The sequence below is a fragment of the Schistocerca gregaria genome, unplaced genomic scaffold (genome assembly GCF_023897955.1).
Source record: "Schistocerca gregaria isolate iqSchGreg1 unplaced genomic scaffold, iqSchGreg1.2 ptg000394l, whole genome shotgun sequence".
Taxonomy (NCBI): Eukaryota; Metazoa; Arthropoda; class Insecta; order Orthoptera; family Acrididae; genus Schistocerca; species Schistocerca gregaria.
This window is the reverse complement of record NW_026061833.1, coordinates 1,065,014-1,088,984: the sequence shown is the minus strand read 5'-3', so window position 1 is coordinate 1,088,984 and position 23,971 is coordinate 1,065,014. Positions and strand designations below refer to the sequence as shown.

The 23,971-nt window shown below is 43.5% G+C and overlaps 1 protein-coding gene across 1 annotated transcript in view; it reads right to left on the bottom strand.

Moving 5' to 3' along the window:
* LOC126310132 (kanadaptin-like) overlaps positions 1–23,971 on the bottom strand; it is a 236,880-nt gene that overhangs the window by 202,487 nt on the left and 10,422 nt on the right. Inside the window, 1 exon segment of the mRNA XM_049992109.1 lies at positions 411–627. Coding sequence (XP_049848066.1) covers positions 411–627 — 217 coding nt within the window.

Below are 23,971 nucleotides of genomic sequence, written 5' to 3'. Positions count from 1 at the left end.
CTTAAAGCACCATACAGGGGGAGGGAGATAAGGTTTTAAATCATATTGGTGTACCATCACCCTCAAACGCCAGGATGAATGTGCCTCGCAGTGGTTGCCGGAACATGCCGACATCTGACAGTCCGACGAATGGCGGCACAGACTGGCATCGAGTTTGAGAGTTCCCAATCTGTACATGTGACTCCAACAACCACTAATGGTTCTACTTCTCTATTCTTAACATTACCACCACCCAGTCAGAGAGTCCGTGCAGCTTAAAGGACATTACGAATGCAGGGAGCGTTACCTACTGCTGATATGACAGAAGAGAAATATGAACGTAAGTGATAATAAAGGTTTCACAATTGGAAGCCGAAAAGATGACATGAAAAAGTTTTAACATCCTTCAGAGAAGAATAATCCAAACTCACCCATGCCCCAGTCAATGCCTTCTTCTTCCTCACGTTCCTTGCGTTTTTTCTCCTCCATTTCACGCATATATTCCTCTTTGTCTCGTTCCTCCTGTTCCATTCTCCGCTTTTCTCGCAGTTCTGTCACAGTTAACTCTGATTCTTGCTCTTGATCCGTATCTGGTCCCTGAAGAATAAACATCCTAGTACTGTTGCCAAATTTCAGCAGATGACCAACCTGCAAAAAATAATAGTAATTTTTCCTTCTACTCTTGTGTATTACAAACAAGAACCACAACACAGAATGAGCTTTGCAGTAATTTCAGTTGTCCAGTACATGTGCTCACAATACACAGACGTAAAGAACTTCAGAATGGTAACTTGTACACATCACATTGACCTCATAACTTACAGTCAAACTAAAGGCTGATCTAGTAATACAAGGTATGTTTTTCTTTTTTTTTTTTTTTTTTGTTTTAAAGTAAGTACAGGTTTGAAATAAAAATAAAGCAAGCAGACTTTTCCTAGCAATTTTTTTTTTACATGAAAACCTGTATTTTGATCTACTTTTCCACATAATTCCCACCAATATTAAAGGATTTTCGTATCATACAACCAGCTTTGAATACAATACTTACATAAATCAGCTGCCTAAGCATAACTTTCAATAGTTTAAACACTTTGTAACAATTGCATAAACCACAATTCTTGACATTTATGAGTCATGGGGTGGTATGGCAATGAGTGAGAGGTTTCAAAGGTGGTCGTATGAATGTGCATGATGAGGAATAAAGCAGGTGACAGTCATTACTGACCACTTGGTGCAGAAATCTGATGAAGAAAGGAGACAGAACAGATGCTTTATAATTTTGACATCATGTGATGAGTTTCCTCAAAGGGCATAAAGTGTGTGTTATGTAACTGTTACAGAACATGCAAATTATTGAAAGTTATGCTCAGGTAGCAGATTTCTATAAGGGTGGTGCTTGAAGTTTGTGCCTGGTGGGTATTACGTAGAAGAGTATATTAAAGTTATGGGCTTTCATGCAAAAATGAAATTGCTAAGAAAAGTCTACTTGTTTTAGTTTTAATTAAACATGGTATTTACTTAAGAAAATAAAAACCATGCCTCCTATGCAATATCCCTTACACATAAGTGAAAAGGCAAACTTACTACAAAATTATCACAAGAAGATTATGACACACGTTATGCAAAAAACAAAACTCTTATGACACACATTTGTTGGTCACACACACCTAGACTTTTTTGTCATACAGCTCCTTAACGTGTACAACTGCTTAACAGCAAAGCAACTTTTCTATGAGTATTTACAAGGAGCATGCTACAGACAGTGATTCTAATATTAAAACAAGAGCATGAAAGTCCCACACTCACCAACCAGAATCAAGGAGCTTTTCAAACATTATTACCAGCGTAAAGATTTTTCCTTAGGTACAACTTGGAAACCCATACTGGAGTAATCATACATAAGAGTCATTATGCTGTATTCCACAAGGAAGTGCTGTGCGAGTGGGGGCAAGATATCACGAGAGTAATCTGAAGCAGCTGTTACAGGATTTAAATGTCCCCAACACCACATGAACTGTCACAATGGCACTTCACTAGGACACCCTGTGGGCTGATTGGATTAATGTCCCCAAAAGAAGTGACCTGAAGCACGAAATCACACCTGTACACTGTTCAAATGTTTTCTGCATACATTATGGAGATTTACGCTCACCACAACTATGAATGTACTGCTGTGGTGTTTCACTAAAGACGAGACCACCACATTTAGAGCACAAGCAGATATTCTATCAAAATACTGTCTCATTATAAAAGTGTTTCATTTGTGATGTCCAGCTACTTCTTGTGCTCCAAGCAGCACAAAAATAATGGCTGAAGATGACTGTGAGAAGAAGGAAGATGAAGGTACACACAGACTGTTGACACAGTACCATTGCTGGAACTGATAAGTCCCTTTAATTCCTAAAGTTTCATTTTGTTTACTGCATCGCCACTTGCATAAGTATTAGTGTTCGTAATTTATCCAAGCAAGAAATAAGCGGAGGACAGGTGGGTTGGCTAAGGACTTGTGAAAGGAATGATTTTGGCATTTTCCCTAAGAGAGTCAGGAATATCATAGAAGAACCACAGTGCATGAAGTTCCAGCCTTTCAAATCTAAGACCAGTGTCTTAATAAATGCACCACCTCCTTCAGTTATATTTGGCGTACAATGCTGTAACAGAAGAAATACTGAATTCAATTGATGAAAGGAGAAAATATCAAAATGCAGTAAATGAAGCAGGCAAAAAGGAATACAAACGTCTCCAAAATGAGATCAACAGGAAGTGCAAAATGGCTAAGCAGGCATGGCTAGAGGACAAATGTAAGGATGTAGAAGTTTATCTCACTAGGGGTAAGATAGATACTGCCTACAGGAAAATTAAAGAGACCTTTGGAGATAAGAGAACCACTTCTATGAACATAGAGAGCTCTGATGGAAACCCAGTTCTAAGCAAAGAAGGGAAAACAGAAAGGTGGAAGGAGTATATAGAGGGTCTATACAAGGGCGATGTACTTGAGGACAATATTATGGAAATGGAAGAGGATGTAGATGAAGATGAAATGGGAGATACGATACTGCGTGAAGAGTTTGACAGAGCACTGAAAGACCTGAGTCGAAACAAGGCCCCCGGAGTGACAACATTCCATTGGAACTACTGACGGCCTTGGGAGAGAAAGTCCTGACAAAACTCTACCATCTGGTGAGCAAGATGTATGAGATAGGCGAAATACCCTCAGACTTCAAGAAGAATATAATAATTCCAATCCAAAAAAAGCAGGTGTTGACATGCAAAATACTAACACGAATTCTCTACAGACGAATGGAAAAACTAGTAGAAGCCGACCTCGGGGAAGATCAGTTTGGATTCCGAAGAAATACTGGAGCACGTGAGGCAATACTGACCTTATGACTTATCTTAGAAGAAAGATTAAGGAAAGGCAAACCTACGTTTCTAGCATTTGTAGACACAGAGAAAGCTTTTGACAATGTTGACTGGAATACTCTCTTTCAAATTCTAAAGGTGGCAGGGGGTAAAATACAGGGAGCGAAAGGCTATTTACAATTTGTACAGAAACCAGATGGCAGTTATAAGAGTTGAGCGGCCTGAAAGAGAAGCAGTGGTTGGGAAGGGAGTGAGACAGGGTTGTAGCCTCTCCCCTATGTTATTCAATCTGTATACTGAGCAAGCAGTAAAGGAAACAAAAGAAAAATTCGGAGTAGGTATTAAAATCCATGGAGAAGAAATAAAAACTTTGAGGTTTGCCAATGACATTGTAATTCTGTCAGAGACAGCAAGGGACTTGGAAGAGCAGTTGAATGGAATGGACAGTGTCTTGAGAGGAGTGTATAAAATGAACACCAACAAAAGCAAAACGAGGATAATGGAATGTAGTCGAATTAAGTCGGGTGATCCTGAGGGAATTAGATTAGGAAATGAGACACATAAAGTAGTAAAGGAGTTTTCCTATTTGGGGAGCAAAATAACTGATGCTGGTCGAAGTAGAGAGGATATAAAATGTAGACTGGCAAGGGCAAGGAAAGTGTTTCTAAAGAAGAGAAATTTGTTAACATCGAGTATAGAATTACGTGTCAGGAAGTCGTTTCTGAAAATGTTTGTATGGAGTGTAGCCATGTATGGAAGTGAATCATGGACGATAAATAGTTTGGGCAAGAAGAGAATAGAAGCTTTCGAAATGTGCTACAGAAGAATGCTGAAGATTAGATGGGTAGATCACATAACTAATGAGGAAGTATTGAATAGGATTGGGGAGAAGAGAAGTTTGTGGCACAACTTGACCAGAAGAAGGGATCGGTTGGTAGGACATGTTCTGAGGCATCAAGGGATCACCAATTTAGTATTGGAGGGCAGCGTGGAGGGTAAAAATCGTAGAGGGAGACCAAGAGATGAATACACTAAGCAGATTCAAAAGGATGTAGGTTGCAGTAGGTACTGGGAGATGAAGAAGCTTGCACAGGATAGAGTAGCATGGGGAGCTGCATCAAACCAGTCTCGGGACTGAAGACCACAACAACAACAACAACACAGTACAATTAATAATCAAAAATCAAACCCTGAACTCAGCATTATTTTATATGAAATGGAATAAAACAGTCAATACACAGTCCCGCATTACACTTTCAACACATTGTTCTCACAATGGGTTTACAGTCATTTCCTTCTGTGTGCTGGATGACGTGGTCAGTCTTATCAAACCTAATTGAATCTGATATGTGGCTGTTGTAACATGCCCTTGATGCAGATGGTCTCGCAACTAAAAAAGCGAATATAATGATTCCCAGACCAAAACTGGTAGCCAAATATAATACACATATGGGAGATACTGATCAGATGGATCAGAATCTAGCATGCTATCGCATTGCAGTAAGAAGCTACAAATGGTACTGGTGTCTCTTTACATGGATGTTAGATGTCGCCATACAAAACAGTTGGATTTTGTATAATAAAGCAAGAAACCATACTATTACTCAGCTTGATTTCAAGAGAGAAGTAACAACAGTATAGCTGCAAAGACACCGAGCTTTAAAAAAAGGAGCAGATAGCCGAATTCATTCCAAACTGAGTGGAAGGTGTCTTCTATCACTGAAGCTACAGCAACTGATATTCTGGTTTTTAGTTCATCAGTGTCACTAGGTAAGGGACATTGTTTAACATACCCCCATAGGAAGAAATCACATGGTGTTAAGTCAGGGGACCTTAGGAGGCCAAGAGTGAAAAGCCTGGTCACGCGGTCCTGTACGCCCTATCTAACGTTGAGGTATGTTGGCATAGAAGAAACTGCACACGTTGTTGTGCCAGTGCAGTTGTGCTACATCTTGCTGATAGGATGGTTTGGGGGTTGAATGGACCAGACTACAAAGGCCATTGGTTCCTTTTTCCATGACAAAAAACACCAACGAAGAAGAAGAAAAAGAACAAGTAACACAGATTACAAGGGACAACACAGAACAAGAAACACACAGACAAAGACCAGAAAACAAGGAATTAAAAGCAGACAGAGTTCTACAGTGGTTGGCTGACCATGGAAACAAAAAATAGGAAAAGCCAACGACCGAAAGAGACACTAAAAAACACCAATGTAAAACCATAGGTCAAAGGCCAGACTCAACACAAAAAAAGTGACAAACCCTTAGATTGCGCGATAAAAGCCTCCTGCATGAATAAAACTCAAAAAAGCCTGCCATTGCAGCGCCATCTGTTAAAAGTACAGGGAGTGTATCAGGAAGTGCTACCGTCTGCCTGAGCACAGTTAAAAGCGGACAGGCCAACAAGATGTGGACCACGGTCAACGCTGGTCCACAGCGACATAGAGGTGGGTCATCGTGGCACAATAAATGACTGTGTCAGCCAGGTGTGGCCAATGCACAGCCAGGAGAGAACAAAAGAGTTCTTGTGAGAGGCTCGCAAGGAGGAACACCACACACCAGTAGTCTCATTGATGACCCGAAGTTTGTTGGGGCAAGGTGAGTGCACCATTCATCACTCCAGGTACCGAGGACCTTCTGCCGCAAAACTGACTGGAGATCACACTCCGAAATACCAGTCTCCAGGACTCGTGCATCGACAGCCTCTTTGGCCAGCGTGTCAATCCGTTCATTACCTGGGATGCCGACACAACCCGGGGTCCACACAAAGACCACAGAGCCGCTGCAACGGGTAAGAGTATGGAGGGACTCCTGGGTAGCCATCATCAGACGAGAGCGAGAAAAACACTGGTCAATAGCTCATAAACTGCTCAGGGTGTTGCTACAGATAACGAAGGACTAACCTGATCAGGAGCGGATATACTCTAGGGCGCGAGAGATGCCAACGAGCTCTGCAGTAAAAACACTGCAGCCTTCCAGCAATGAACATTGTTCGGATTGTCCCACAAGAGTGAAAGCGTACCCAACTCGAACAGCAACTGTTGAAACGTCGGTATAGACTACGGCAGAGCCAGGAAACACGGCAAGGATGGAAAGAAAGAAAGCATCAGTGGAGGGCCGCGAGAGGGACAGAGTCTTTCAGGCCTTGTGCCAATTCGAGCTGAAGGCACGGGCGGGGTACACACCACGGGGGTAGACATAGATGGGCCCGGAAAAGAGGTGGGAGAGGAAAAAACTCGAGCCCAGAGAGAAGAGCCTGGAAACAGACTGCAATTGTACACACCAACCGGAGCCGCCGTTCTGGAAGATGGGCAACAGAGTTGGGGAACAGGAGACGGTAATTTGGATGTCTGGGCAAGCTACAAACATGTGCAGCATATGCGGTAAGCAGTCGTTGGCACTGGATCTGCAACGGAGGGACATCAGCCTCCACAAGTAGGCTGTTTACAGGTCTCGTGCAGAGAGCTCCAGTTGCAAGCCGGATCCCGCAATGAAGTATGGGGCAAAGCAACCGCAACACGGAAGGCAATGCCAAACCGTTAGCCAGGCTCCCATAATCGCGACAGGACTGAATCAACGCCTGATACAGGTGGAGAAGGGTAGACTGACCGCCACCACAGATGGTGTGACTAAAGCAACGAAGAGTGTTAAGATGCCGCCAGTATGTTTGTTTAAGCTGCCAAATATGAGGGAGCCAAGTCAACTGGGTATCAAAAAGCAAACCCAAAAATCTATGTGTCTCCACCACTGCAAGAGGTTAGCCATCAAGATAAAGCCGGGTCTCAGGGTGAACAGTGCGGCGTCAGCAGAAATGCATATGACATAAGTCTTGACGGATGAAAACTGGAAACTGTGCGTCATGGCCCAAGACTGCACCTTGAGGATAGTGCCCTGTAGCTGTCGTTCAGCATCTGCAATGCCAGTGGAGCTGCAGTACAGGCAAAAGTCATCAGCTGCAGCTAGCCATTTGATAGCAACTAAAATGATGCAGACACTCAAGTCAGAGCCTTGCAGGACCCCATTCTCCTGGACTCAGAAGGAACTATGTGAGGAACCAACTTGCACGTGGAAGGAATGAAGCGACAGAACATATTGAATAAAAATTGGGAGAGGCCCACTAAGACCCCACCCATGAAGCATGGCGAGCATGTGATGTAGCCATGTCATATCGTACGCCTTCCGTGTGTCAAAAAAAAACTGCAAGTGGATGCTGACAGTTGGCAAATGCTGTATAGGTGGTAGACTCCAGGTATACCAGGTTATCAGAGGCAGAGTGGCGCTTACGGAACCCACCCTGAGACGCAGCCAGAAGGCCCCGAGACTCGAGTAGCCAGCTCACAACGCATTCGAGCAACTTGCACGGATTGTTGGTGAGGCTAATGGGAAAGTAGCTGTTCACCTCCAGTGGGTTCTTGCCAGGTTTCAACACAGGGATGATGATGCTTTCCCGCCATTGGGATGGGAACTCACCCTCGACCCAAATACGGTTGAAAAGGCCGAAGAGGCATTGCTGGCAGTTAACTGACAGGTGTTTGAGAATCTGGTAGTGGATATGATATGGCCCGGGAACCATACCAGGGCAAGCATCTAGGGCACTTTGGAATTCCCACTCACTGAATGGAGCATTGTACGATTCGGGGTGGCGCATATGGAATGAAAGGCACTGATGTTCCAACTGCTCTTTTAGGGAGCGGAAGGCCAGCGGGTAATTCACAGAAGTGGAACACTGAGCATAATGCTACGCTACGAGGTCTGCAATTGTGGCAGAGTCGGTACCGACTGCACCATTCAGGGAAAGCCCAGGTACGCTAACAGGGGCCCAATATCGATAGAGTCGCCTAATCTTGGCCCAAACCTGCAATGGTGGAGACATATCTTTCCCAGCACTCCTGGTTCCATTGGCGAATAAGGCGGCGGGCTCGGGCACGGAACCGCTTGAAGGCAATGAGGTGGTCCAGTGATGGGTGCCACTTATGACGTTAGAGGGCCTGGCTGTAATTGTGTATCGCCTCGGCAATCTCTGGTGACCACCAAGGCAAAGTCCTCCGCCGAGGGGACCCAGAAGAACAGGGAATTACAGATTCTGATGCAGAAACAATGCTGGTGGTGATCATGTGAATCACCAACTCAAGAACATCATGAAAAAGAGGTAATGGAGGTGAAAGAGTCGCAGTCAGCCTTATTCAAAGCTAATCTGGGGAGGACCCCAGGACAGTGATGCTGTGGCAGTGACAGAAAGATCAGAAAGTGGTCACTACCGCACAAGTCATCATACACACTCCATTGGACAAACGGTCGAAGGCCAGGGCTGCACACCAAGAGGGTGACAGATGAGTACATGCCATGCAGCATACTGAAATGTGTGGAGGCACCATTATTTACAAGAGAAAGGTCTAGCTGTGCCAACACTTGCTCAACGACAGTGCTTTGGCGTGTTGCCACCTATCCACCCCACAAAGGGTTATGGGCATTGAAGTCACCCAGTAACAGAAAAGATGGCGGCAGTTGGGCTATCAGCATAGCCAATACATGCTGTGGGACATCACCATCTGGTGGAAGATAGATACTGCAGACAGTAACAGCCTGTGACATCCACACCCTAACAGCGACACCCTCTAAAGGCGTTTGAAGAAGCACACACTTGCTGTAAAGAGAGTTAAGGACATAGATATAGACATAGACTCCACCAGATACCCTCTCATAAGCTGCCCGATTCTGATAATAATGCCGATAGCCACAGAGGGCGGGGGTTCGCAACGCCGGAAACCAAGTTTCCTGGAGAGCAATGTCGAAGAAAGGGTGAAGGCCGATAAGTTGTTGGCAAATGGTGGAAAAATTCACTGCAAGTCCACTGGAGAATGACACTGACCATGGTCGAAAAAGACGTGAAGGGACTCAGGAGACAGATTACACCACTGGAACACCTGCTACCACCGACTGAGTACCTGTGTGAGCGACATCCATCGTGTCTGAGGGTCTGGCGAGATTTAGGCCCTCAGTGTATGCCAGAATCTCCACCTCACCCTCAGATGCAGAGCTTGTAGAGAGCAGTGGGATGGGTGCCACCGCAAGGTCTGGATTCTTGGGTGCCTTCTGGTTTTTTTGTTTCTGTCACTGTTCCTTCAGTGGTTATGGCCCAACCCTGAGGGACACGCCAGAAGAAGTGAACACCCTGTCGTTCTAAGTTGGTGTGCAGTCCATCATCAGACTGATCCCTGTGGAATATAAGGCCCTGAACCATAATTAAGCTCTTATGGGGCATAATGGAAACAGAAACATCCACCAGCTTGCCACAGGCAAAGAGCACCCATGACTGGGCAGAGGATGCTGTCTTGATGAAGACTGACCCAGAGGGTAATTTGGACAAGCCCTCCACCCCCCACCCCCCTCCTAACTTGTCCTCTAACTGCTCCACAAAAAACTTAGGCTCCGTTGACATAAATGATTCCCCATCAACTCGTGAACAGACGAGGTACCGGGGCGAATAAGTATCGCTGCAATCCTTAGCCTTTTGTTCCCCCACAATGTGGGGACAGGGAAGGAAACAATTTGGAGTCATACTTCAGTGCATTTAAATGAGGCCTCGAATGTTTGGAGACTGCTGACCACCAGCAAGAGATTATGTACCACACTTCATTGCCCTGATGCCACCCACTCCAACCAAGGGGTCTCCCCACAAGCACCATCCAGCCTCCGCAAGGGCCGCCTGGCAGGATGGCCATAGCCGGGAGTTCCAATGCCCCAGAGAAATAGGCATCTAATCCTTGGCATACATGGGGAGTTAACGGCGCAGTGTTGTCAGGGGGCTACAACCAACAGGGTAAATGGCGGCCCCACCAGAACAGACTGGCTACCGTGATAGATATCAGGTGCAAGGAAGGCCTTAGTCGTCGTCTCTGCAGAAAGTGAACCCTCGCCCAAGAGATGGAGAGCAAGCAGGACTGCAATGCGACAACGAGAAAGAGGGCTAATGATCTCAATATACTATGAACATGAAACACCATGTAAGGCGCCCTTCCACAGGCAGGAATACCCCGGGCCTATTCTTAACCCCGAACCCGCAGGGGGTCTTGCTGATAGATGAAATTGTCAGAGTCAAGTTGTGGGTATAACCAGTTCCATAGCATTGCAGGATATGAAAATCCTGTGACGGTTCCTTCCTCAAAAAAGTTGGGTCCATAAACCTTGCTTTGTGAAACAGCACTAAAAACATTCAGTTTTGGTGAATCACATTCATGTTCAATTGTTTCATGAGGATTTTCGAAGCCCTATATACGCACATTATGACGGTGAACCTTCCTCTAATATGGAAAGTTGCCTCATTGCTGAATATCAACCATGACGTAAAAGTGTCATTTTCCATGTCCTCTAGAATAGCATTGCTTAAGTCCACTCACTTCAGTTTGTCAGTATCTCAAAGAGCTTGTACCAGTTGTAATCGGTATGGTTTGACGGCTAAATGATGCTATAACACATGCCAAACTGTCATGCATGGTAACGCAAGTTCTCGGCTGGCACGATGCGCAGACTTGCGGGGGCTCCACTCAAATGCTCATCAGATTAAGGAATGCATGGCCGGCCAGGACTTTTGCCTTTACAGAGGCAGCCTGTTTCTTCAAACTGTTCATAACACCGTTGAATGTTCTTTGGTGAAGGTTGTTTAGCACAAAAGCGAATATGAAATGCCTGCTGAACTGTGATCACTGATTGAGTACGACTAAATTCAATAACACAATATGCCTTCTGCTGCATGGATGCCTTGTTGTGTGAGACTGGCTGCACGCTTCAGCTCAGAGCTCATAACGACATCTAGAGGATTTTTCCTGAAACTCTAGATCATGCCAATTACATCTAGTGCTGTTTCAGTTACTTAGTGACATTTGTCTCAATATTAGTACAAGTTAAAATCAGGTTACTCTTTTTGGGACACCCTGTACTAGTTTGAATTTTTAATTCTTTTCTATGGTACACAGACTGGTAGATAAACTCACCTCTTACAGTAGGAAACACATAGGTTTTAAAAATATTTTCTTACAATGTGCCAGACAACTTTAGTTAGCTATTTTTCTTATGGGCATTATACGTAATTGGAAAACTGTGTCTGTATTTTGTGCATTTGACCCCTATAACAGAATCCTAAAGCTACAAATTTCGTGTGTGTAGGAACAGTATGCCACTAAAGCCATCAAACACATGACAGGACCCTAAGAGCATACATGCTGATGACTAGTGCTAGGATGTTAATGATTAATGGAAAATCTCATATAAAGATGTGAAACAAATACTAACAAAGAGATGGAGGGGCTGGCCAGTACTTACCTCAGCTCAGTACAGCCAATCGATACACAAAAAACAGAACCGAAAATTTACTTTCGTAGCTTTTGGAACAAATGTTCCTTCATCAGGGAGGAGAGAGGGGAAAGAAAGGGAAGAAGGGAAAGTAGATTCAGTTACTCACAACCCAGGTTATGAAGCAACAGGGAAAGGAAAACAGGGATGGTAGCAAGGATGGAGGCATGGTTATCAGAGGGAAGCCAAAGATATTCTACTGTAGGTACTGTGCCAGCTTCAAACCAAAGAGGATGCATACAGAAGTAAAGAGGCATATAGTATAAAGATAAACACAACTATGTAGGATGAAAAGATGCGTGAATGGCTAAAGAGAAAAGGGAAAGAGGAGAAGACTGAAGAGTAAATGGGAGTTAGGTTGTTTAACGTAGGTTCAGTCCAGGGGGATGGCGGGATGAAAGGATGTGTTGGAGTGCAAGTTCCCATCTCCGCAGTTCAGAGGGACTGGTGTTGGGTGGGAGAAGCCAAATGGTACATACAGTGTAACAGGTTCCTAGGTCCCTAGAATTATGCTGGAGGGCATGAGATGTCCAATACCCAGTAGCAGAGCATGCCGTCCAGCATAATTCTAGGGGCCTCGGAACCTGCTACACCGTGTGTGCCATTGGGCTTCTCCCACCCAACACCAGTCCCTCTGAACTGCGGAGATGGGACCTTGCACTCCAACACATCCTTTCATCCTGCCATCCCCCTGGACTGAACCTACGTTAAAGAACCCCAATCCCATTTACTCTTCAGTCTTCTCCTCTTTCCCTTTCCTCTTTAGCCATTCATGCATCTTTTCATCCTACATAGTTGTGTTTATCTGAGCTGAGGTAAGTACTGGCGAGCCCCTCTATCTCTTTGTTAGTATTTGTTCCAGAGCTAGGATTTTTGCATATTTGCATGATAGAGCATATAAATGGATATTTAAGTGGTTAGTGCATATATAAATAACTTTTGCTTATTTATGCACATATTTTACTTTTGCAGCAACAATTCTTGAAATACAAGTATTTCACCACAATAGTTTAAGAAGAAGAGCAAATTTCTCTTTTATTGCTCTGTTTGTGTAGAATTACTTCTCTGTCATATTTACAAATCCATAAAGAGGCGCCTAAAAATGAGGCGAACATAGAAATCAGCAATGAGCGGTTCCTGTACTATAAAAATATGTCTTTCGACAGCTTAACAAAAACTAAATAGCGATCAGTAATCATGCGGCAAACCTTTAAAGTTTGGTCGGCCTTCGCGTCATAAAAGTCAGTACGGTTTGTATTGTGTAACAAACGAAGCTGCTGGTGGCAACAATGACATTTCCAAGAATGAAAAGTTCCATTGTCAGCTACCTATAAATCAGGAACTAGTGTATTGTTCTTCGTGATTTCTGAAGTGTGCACAGGAGGAGATCATATTACCACAATGCCGAAGGAGAAGAACAGTAAAGATTAATTACTTCGACAGAGGATTCATGGAAATTCTACTCTAACACCAGATGGAAATGTAGTATTGTGCCAAGTGTGTGAGAAGCACGTAAGTTCTATTTTTGCTTTCTCAAAGTTCAAAATAAATGTGATTTTCGAGTTAGTTTTTTACTTAGTGAAAATAAACTCATTTTACTTTTATACCATTTTATAGGTGCTCTGTGATACAAAATTCCAGATTACACAACATTTACCAACAGCTGCTCATACAAATGCTGCTAATAAAAATATCTCCAACATCCAGACAACCTTATCAGCAGCATCTTCTGCAATCAGAAGCGGAAATGATGGCAATGATAATTTTTTGGAAGATCTCTGCAAAGCTTTAGTTTCAGCCAACAGCCCATTCAATAAATTAAATAATGTAGAATTTCGAAGGTTCCTCTAAAAATATACCAAGAAAAGTTCCTGATGAATCAACAATAAGGAAAAACTATCTTGGCAAAGTTTACAAAGAGGTAAGTTTAAACATTTATTTAATGAAATTAGTTTGCATGTCAGCTACCCCCATATCCTCCACCCTCCATTTAAGTTTCATTAAAACTTTTCAATTCTTTTTAGAATTTTAAATCTATTACAGAAATATATTTTAAAATCAAAACATACCATTTTGCATGGCCTGTAGTGTCAATGAGTTTACGATCAAGAATCATTTTTAATATTTTTTGTTATACTTATCCTCCCCCCCCCCCCCCCCCCACCACCTACCACCACCAAAAAAGTGAGACCCATAATACCATGGATGTTCTTTACAAATTTTCAATAAAATAACTCTTTTCAGGTAATACAAGAGATCAGAGATGATATTGGGGATTCAAATGTGTGGTTATCTGTAGAAGAAACGACTGACTCATGTGGGAGATTTATTGCCAACGTTGTCGGAAAAATGGCGGAATCTGAACCAGGAACACCTCATCTCATTGTCTCCAGAGTACTGGAAAAAACAAAACATTCTACTATTGCTAGGGTTGTTCGTGATGCATTACGCGTTTTGTGGCCTGCTAAAGATAACAAGGAAAAACTCCTGGTGATAGTTACAGAAGCAGCAGCATGTATGATTAACGCTGCTAAAGCTTTGCAGGCATGTTATCCCAAGGCAGTTCACATAACTTGTTTAGCGCGTGCCCTTCACCGACTGGCGGAAGAAATTTGAGCATATTTTCCAGACGTAAATGCCTTAATTTCCTCTGTGAAAAAGGCGTTTGTGAAGGCGCCATAAAGAGTAAAAATTATTTACTGAAATTATGCCATGTATTTGTTTACCCCCCCCCCCCCGCAGCCAATCATCATAAGGTGGGGAACATGGATAGAAGCAACTCTGTATTACAGTGAGCATTCAGAAAACATGAAAAGGGTGATGGACGTGATAGACAGAAACGAAGCAGCAAGTATCCCAGCTACAATTAGTGCTTGCAAGAGGAGAGTCTCCAGAGTAAATAAATGTTTATTAGGACCTATTTCAGTAAACTCCCAGCCATAATCACATGTTTGGAAGAAAAAGCAATGCCTCTATTTTCTGCCCTTGAGGTCTACGAAAGAGCTGTCACCGGAGACATACCAGGAGAAATAGAAAAGTGTCTTTACAACAGAATTGAGAAAACTGAAGCAGGGAATCCAGGTTTAATGTTTCTTCAGGAAATGAATAAGGTGTTACAAGGAGAATCTGAAAAACAGCTTAATGGTTATTCTGTAAGTGATGTAGCCTCTTTTCGGAACTGTCCTGTGACTTCGTGTCATGTAGAGAGATCTTAGTCTTCGTATAAAAACATTTTAAGTGACAGAAGCAAATCATTTCTTCCAGAAAACTGTGAAAAATATTTAGTTGTTTATTGCAATAAAAGCAACTTATGCTAAAATAGACTAAGAGAAAGAGACAGACAGACAGTAATAAATATTAACTTTGTTAATTAATGTTTTAAGAATAATTGTATAATCAGATTACTTTAGGAGGATTAAAAGATGTGAGAAAGTTGAAATAATGAATTTTATTTATCATGCATATTTTAAAGTTTTTAGAACATATTTATCAGATTTTTAATGCATAGATGCACGCATATATTCATACTTTTCAGTGCATATAAATCCGAGCACTACTGACGAAATTTCTTTTGGCAGTATTTTCTGTGTCAATTGATAAACAATATTTATCCCTGAAAACTGTGTGTTTGCTACACAGTCTACATAATCATCATTTATGTTTACTATGACAGATATGTTCCTCTCTTTAAGCTGAAGTTTATGCTATTTGTTTTCTTAATGTTCACTGTTCATTTATTGTCTGTGGCCCAGTTGAATACATCCGTGAGAGTTTCAATTGCCATCTGAACTAGTCCTGGCTTTTCATCAGTTAGTAATGTTAGTAACATCAAAAAAAGAGATTCTTCCTCCATATCTGAAAACTTATTTATATGTAACATGATTATAACTGACCCTAACTAAGAGGAATTCCTGTGTTAATACGTTTTATGTCTAATAATTGTTCCACAAAAAATGTAATCTGGAGTGTGTGCTATTTCTATCTTTAATACCCTACTTTGCAAGTGCACCTGTCTCATCTCAGTAATTCTTCCCCTCACGGATAAAGGTTCAAATTTGTTCAGTGGTACTTTATGGACACAAATGTCAAAGGCCTTGAATGCTGTTGTCGTCACCAGTACAAAAGCTATCCAGCTAGTCTATTCTGGCAAGCTTCATCTCTGAAAAGTTACTGTAGCCTATATCCTTATGAAAAGTTACTGTAGTTGATATCCATATTAATGTGCTACCTACAGACAAACTCTGGTCTCCCTGTAACATTTTTATCCCCTCTAACCATACACATGATTTTTTAATGCTTCAAAATGTGTTTAATGTCCTTAATTTGACTCATTCTCTCTTCTATTCATGATTCATTCTCTCTTCTATCCACATAATTTTCAGCATTTTTATGTACCACCACAAATATTTTAAGAAAGAATTCCTAACAATTTTATGCAACATGCTGCTTATTGTTTTATACAAGCTTATTTCAGCTATATTGCTTTCATCAGTATGTGTTCTGAGGTTGTATGCACACATGTCAGCTTTGAATAAACTATTTCTCCCGTCAGTAGCTGTTGGGTCTAACATTTTTTAGTAACGTTTTAAAGTTGTTCGATGATTTGATGTGGCACATATATCACAATTTTTTTTTTTTTTTTTATAATTCTGACAGTCATAGAAATTCAAGTTTGGCAGCTAATTGTTTAATTAACTTTGGGATAACCAGGGACAGGATATGGAATCTTTGTGTAGATAGTAAAATGCATGGAACTGTGCTGGACAGTATAACTATCAGCTTGAAAGTACGAAAATAAAAAAAAATAAAAAACTGTTTACCTCAGTTCATGTAAAATTAAGTCTTACAACATTCATTTAATTAGTGAAAGTGGCAACATAGAAGGAAGTAATGGTCCAGGATGTAACACTCAAGCTCAACTAGAGTAATGTTTTACCAATACATAAGAGGTAAAAAAACATTTCCTCTTAGAATGTTGCCTGCAGAATGCTATAACACTATCACAAAAGGAAATGGCAGCAAATTATTAATAACAGTGTGCGTAATTGAAAATGGTACACAGGGCACCGGTACACAGGGCAGTTTGTTTTGTATTATTGCAAAATAGGGGAGATAGTGCCACAGACATGATACATGAATTGGAGTGACAATCATTAAAACAAAGGCGTTTTTCGTTGCGATGGGATTTTCTCATGAAATTTGTGTTCACCAGTTTTCTCCTCCGATTGCAAAAACATTCTGTTAGCACCCACCTACATAGGGAGAAATGACCATCACAATAAAATAACAGAAATCAGAGCTAGCACGGAAAAATTTAAGTGCTTGTTCTTCCCGTGTGCCGTTTGAGAGTGGAACAGTAGAGAGAGCTTGAAGGTGGTTCACTGAACCCTCTGCCAGGCACTTAATTGTGGATAGCAGAATACTCACGTAAATATAGATATATTACAAAAATGCAGGTTACAGTAAATTGCATATTTGAAAATTACAGCAATCACAGGAAGGAAGGGAAATAAGTCTTAAATGACTATCAACTGTAGAAAATCATGATCATATAGCTCAGAGGAAATGAAAAAATTTATAACAGCAATGTATATATTTCATTTACAACACAAATCATAAAGTTTATTACTTAAGTTTAATTTAATGTTTAATTTATTCACTGCCTTGTAATACATTGCACCAGCCAACATGCAGCCCCGCTGTGAATGCTGTTTTCAAACAGGGGACAAGTTGGTCAATGTTCGTAAGCAGCTGGTAATCGTCCTGACTGCTGTCAAACAATCGACAGCTGCTGCGAATTGGTTTGGAATAGCTCCTGAGAGTCATGTACGTGTTTTTGTTTTGTTTTGTTTGGCTTTAGGGCACAAAAAACAACGGGGGTCATAAGCACCCGAGTCAATACTAAGGAACACAAACACAGAAAGGAGTTAAATGACTATACGTCAGTCCCAATGGGCAGAATGGGAGACAGCTAAAAACAGGAATGTGGAAAAAGGGCTAAAAAAAAACACCATACAGAAATGGAGGTCCAAAACTAAAACTTAAATGGCCTTCATCATATTGCTTCGGTGGATAATCTGATAAATCTGATGGCAAACCCAAGCTGGAACATAAATTGTTTTAAAAAAAGGGCATTCCAGCAGAAGTTGTGAACCATTAAAATTTGGGCATAATGCGTACAAAGTGGTGAGGTAGTGCCACTTAGCAAATGACGATGGCTAAAAAAGGCAAAGCCCAATACCCAGCCGAGTTAAAACAATCTGCTCCCGGTGGCAGGTACGAGGACTGCAGCCTTGGCAGCAGTGTCACCAGCCTCGTTTCCTGGCAGACTGACATGACCAGGGACCCACAGAAACATGACACTGGCTCCACGAAGAGTGATCAAGTGACAGTTTTCCTGGATGTGCAGCTCTAAGGGATGAGCGCACATGGACTTCGGAGGGCACTGAGTGAGTCTGTGCAGAGGAATCAATTGGAAAGGCCATGTCACCGAATGTACTCTGTGGCCTGATACAAGGTGAAGAGCTCGGATGTAAGTACTGAGAAGTGGGCCGGAAGCTGATATTGAAAGACACAGGTGCCAATGATGAAGGAACACCTGGGCCCGCAGTCAGTCCGAGAGCCAGCAGTGTATACAAAGGTACTATCTCAAAGTTCCATGAGAAGTTCGTGAAAGTGTAGGAGATAGACCAAGGCTGGAGTGGTGTCCTTAGGAAGTGAATGAAGGCCAAGGTTAACACGGGCCATTTCACAAAGCCAAGGTGGTGAAGGATTCACACCCACTGGGGAAGTTGCGAGTAGTGTGAAGTTAAGCCGCCGTAGCAAGTGGCGAAAGCGGAGTCCAGGAGGTAACAGAAAAGAGGACGAGCCCCCTACTGACGATCAAAGGAATCATTAAAAATGGAGCCAAAGGAAGGGTGGCCACGTGTGGCAGACAAACGGCATGCATGCCTTCTGAGGAGAAAATCACAGTGGTAGGACAGTGGTAGTTCAGCAGCTTCAGCATAAAGACTCTCAATCGGACTGGTGCAAAAGGCACCCGTCACCAAACGGATGCCACGATGACGGACAGTATTGAGACGGCGTAAGAGGAATGGATGTGCAGATGCATAAGCAAAGCACCCATAGTTGAGTTTTGAACGGATGAGGGACCGCTACAGATGGAGGAGGAGAGTAGTGTGATCGGCACCCCAGAAAATACCATTGAGGACACCTAGGAGATTGAGGGACAATGTATAGTGGGATGCCAGGTAACACACTAGGAGGACCAAGAGAATTTCCTATCGAGCACAAGCACCAGAAATTTTGTAGTTTCAACGAACATAAGGGCAACAGGTCCTAGATGCAGAGGTGGGGGGAGAAACCATTTCCGCTGCCAGAAATTCATACAGACTGTTTTGTCAGGGTAAAAGCGAAAGCCATTGTCAATGCTCCACGATAAAGACAATTGAGACAGCACTGAAGACACCGCTCAGTGAGACAGGTGCGTGGAGAACTGCAATAGATGGAAAAATCGTCGACAAAAAGAGAGCCGGAGATGCCCAGCGGAAGACAGGCCATTACAGGGTTAATGGCGATAGGAAAGAGGACGGCATTTAGGGTCGTAGGCCTTCTTCAAAACGAAAAACATGGCCACAGTCTGGGATTTCCGAAGAAAACCATTCATGACAGGGGTGGACAAAGTAACGAGATGATCAACTGCAGAACGTCATGCTCGAAATCCACACTGTGCATTCATTAGTAAATGTCGAGACTCAAGCCACCATACCAGCCGGGCATGAATCAGACATTCCACCACCTTGGGAACGCAGCTGTTAAGAGAGCTCGGGCGGTAGCTAGAAGGAAAGTTTTTGTCCTTACCAGGCTTAGGTATGGGTACGATGGTGGCTTCACACCAGTGTCCAGGAAATGCGCCCTCTGCCCAGATGCGGTTGTATGTGTTAAGCAGAAAGTGCTCGCCCACAAGAGAAAGGTACTGCAACATCTGAATGTGGATGGCATCTGGCCCTGGGGTGGAGGATCGGGATGAGCTACGAAAGGTGGCATTGTAGCACTCACGATTCGGAGAAGAGAAGGGTATTGCCCAAGCCTCCTCCACTCATTTCCAATGGAGGAATGCAGCATGATAGTGGGAAGAGCTCGAAACGTCAGCAAAATGGCACCCCAGATGTTGAGGACAGCAATAGGGTCCATGATGATAGTATCAGCAACTGTCAGGCAAGAAATTGGGGAATGGATCTTGGTTCCAGAGATTTGTCGGAGGTTGGCCCACATGACAGAGGTAGGTGTGGAACTGTTAAAAGAAACAGTGAATGAAATCCAGCTAGCTCTTTTGCTGTCTCAAAGGACGTGATGACAATTTGCACGATCCTGTTTATAATGAATGCAGTTTACCAGAGTAGGGAGGCAGTTAAAAATGTGGAGAGCACATCTACGTGCGCGAATTGCATCGTGGCATGCCTCAGTCCACCAAGGGACTGGGATACAATGTGGTAAAGAGGAATTGCGGGGGATGGAACGTTCTGCAGCAGTAAGGATAACATTTGTGAGATTTTCAGCCTGGTCATCACAACTGGGGAAATCTCGTTCTTCGAAGGACACCAGGGAGGAGCAAAGCAGCCAGTCAGCCCTAGGAAGCTGCCATTATGGAGAGCACATGGGAAATTGTCACTCGAGTAGCTGTCAGAAAAAACGCACCACGCAAGACGTTGGGCAAGTTGGGCAGTGCACAAGAATAGGCCCAAATGGGAATAGGTGTGCGAGGAGTCGGATAGGAAAGAGGGTGCTCCAGTGTTAAGGCAGAAGAGGTTAAATTGGTTAAGGAGGTCAGCCAAGAGGGCACCTTTCTGATAGATCCTGGGAGAACCCCAAAGTGCATGATCTGCATTAAAGTCACCGAGTAGCAAAAATGGGGAAGGTAGCTGCCCAATAAGATGAAGTAACTCTGCCCTGTCGACAGAAAATGATGTTGGGACATATATATAGTACAGAGAGAAAAAGTCGGGGGGGGGGGGGGGGGGGGGGGAGGAAAAGGCGAACTGCCACAGCTTGAGGATTGGTAGTCAGCGAGATGGGTTGACTACAAATGTCATCCCGTATGAGCAGCATGACGTCCCCATGAGAGGGAGAGCCGACCCCAGGGGGAAGATCAAAACGAATCAATAGGAAATGTGAAAGCTCAAACTGGTCGTGACGGCACAATTTCATTTGCTGAAGGCAGAGTACTAGGAGATGCTGTGACGCTAAAAGCAGCCATAAATCCTCTCTGTGGGACCGAAGGCCATGAATGTTCCGTTGGAGGAGTCATGACAAAGGGACATGGGGGTGTCACTTCGGCGACTGCCGAGTGACAGCTGGGGAAGAGGCACTACTACACGGCACAGAAGCAGGAGGATCCTGCTGCATGGGGTCCACAGAAGCATCAGCTTGCTCGTACGGTCAGTCTGGAGTCCAAGGCCGAAAAATGGTTGCTGGTGTGCGCTGGCGACATGGAGGCAGGCCAGACTAAGGTGTCACGGGCTGACACCATAGAAGAGGATCTTCAACGTGACAAAGGAGAAGAACATTTGCCTTTGGAGAACTTCTTTGAGGCTTTCTGGGTAGATGAAGACTTGGGTATTGTATGGCTGGAGGGATGGAGGTGGTCTTCACGGGAGTACTCCTTCTGTCCTTTCTGGCCTACCGGTTGTGTAGCTCGTGGTTTCACCCAATGAGACTTGTTGCACAGTCGGACAGGGGTGATGCGACGTTGACACTGGACAATTTCACGACCTCAGAGCTGAATTGGAGGCCGCATGTCTACAAAGCCGTGTCCTTCATGGAGCAAGGGGTAACAAGAACAGAACTATAGACACCATACGGGAGAACACAGGGTTTGCAATACAGGGTTTGTGACTAGTCAGTAACTTGTGAGTAACTGGCACCTTTTCCTTTATACGGATCTCTTGAACAGCCCGCTCATCAAGATACACAGGACACTCCCGAGAGTAGGCAGAATGGCCACCATTGCAGTTAGTACAGTGGGGAGAAGGAGGCAGACAATCGCCCTCATACATATCCCTACTACAGGCGACACACTTGGCTGGGTGTCGACAAGGCATGCTCGTGTGGTTGAAATGATGACACTGGTAGCAGTGCATCGGGTTTAGAATGTATGGCGAGACAGTGATAATTACATAGCCTGCTTTGAGCTTGGACAGAAGCACTACCCTATCAAAGGTGAGAAAGAGAGTGCGGGTAGGCACTAAGGAGGAATCTACCTTTTTCATTATACAATGAACAGCAATGACACCATGATCCAGAGAGGTAAGATTGTATTTCAGCCTCGGTTAGACCGTCGAGCAGCCTGGTGTAAATGACACCACAGGAAGAATTCAAAGGTCTGTGGGCCTTGATACGATCAGGTTAACCGTGGAGAAGCGAGCAGTTGATGCACTTGAGAATCAGAAGTGGTCTCCAAAAGCAAAGTGCCATTCTGTAAACAAGAGCAGGATTTTACAGAGCCAGCAATTACATCTAACCTTTCTGGATAGTAAACGGATTTACCGTAGCGAAGGACTGACCGTCTTCAGTACGGGAGACCACAAGGAACCGTGTGCAGTGGGAAGGCACTTTGAATCATTAGCCTCGTTGCGTTTACATATGGTAGAAGTTGAGTGAAAAGATGAATGATGCATCGCGAGGAAATCCCCCACGATTGCTAGCATCTCTGATGGTGCGCCCCTTCCAACTGGTGGCCGACCTTCACATGGCGGCCTTAGGTGATTGTTCACACCTCAGGTCACACCTCCCGAACACCTGACGGAGGGACCAATTGGCAATTTGGGAAGCTTACTGCTCAGGCAATCACCCATCTCTGGGCTTGGCCTGTAACAGGGGGTACGTGTTGTAACGTTCCACTTCAATTTGTTTGAACTTATAGCGATCCCAGCTTCCTCAACCAAATTATAACATTTCAGCTCCTCAACACCAAATTAAATACTTCAATATGTCCCAATATGTCCTGTAATGTTACAGTGTGAATCTTACCTGTCGACCCAGGGCTGGGAATTACGTGTTACCCAGTCACCCGCAATGCGTCAAACAGGTGGTCTGGCCCTCAGGAGCGCACAGTGCAACCAACTGTAGATTGTGGCACATGTTAGGAAAAGAATGATGCCTGTCACCCGGTCTCTGAAAGGATTCTCGGGCCATTCCAGGGACTGGCATAGAAGGTTGAGAAGACCAGCCTTGTACGTGGGGTTTCAATGAAGTTCTCAATTTGCAGCATTGTCCCCCCAACTGAACGTGACCCTTCGGTTCTGAGTTGAGTGGAAGGACTGAACCAGAAATTTTGAAAATTTGACGAGCTACACTGTGACTTCCTGCACTTGTGCCACAGGATTGAGAACTGTAGGGCCCCCTAAATAGGTCAGGTGTGCACTAAACATCATAGGCTCCTAATCAGGTAGCTGACTGTGCGTGGGGCACACACAAGGGTCTTTTATGTTAGGTGACACTATCCGATCCAGGTAATGATAGCTGCGGGAAACCCCCAAGTAATACTGTGAGATCCAAAGAAATGCCTCCCACAGGCAAGAGTATTAAAATCCTAATGGTGAACTACTGAAGCATTTGCAACAAATTGCCAGAGTTTGTACTGCTCGTGGAAACTAATGAAGCTCAAATAATACTTGGTACAGAAAAGGTGATTGAAATGTGAAATCCATATCAGTGGGATTTTTGGGGAAAATTTACGTGTATATCACAAGGATAGGTAAATGAAAAATAGGAGTGTTGTATTTTCACAGTAAACAAAAACCTCAAACTCATCGAGACAGAAATTGAAGCTGCATGAGAGATTGCTTGGGCAAGACTCAGTATCAGGCGTGGATATAAAATGATAACTGAATCCTTCTATCGCCCATTAGACTCATCTCCTGATGTAACTGAAAACTTCAGAGAAAACCTCAATTCACTTGTATCTAAGTATCTAAGTTCCCCAATCATATTGTAAGCATCGGTGGAAACTTTAACCATCCAACAATTAACTGGGAAAATTACATTTTTGTCAGTGGCGGACGTGATAAGACATCCTGAGGAACTTTACTAAACGTCTTCTCTGAAAATTACCAGGAATCCTACTCATGATGGAGATATATTTGATCTAATGGCAACAAATAGGCCTGACCTCTTGAGGATGTCCACATTGAAACTGGTATCACTGACCACGATGTGTTTGTGGCAACAATGATTACCATGGTACAAAGGACAACTACAACTAAGACAAGCAGAAACTT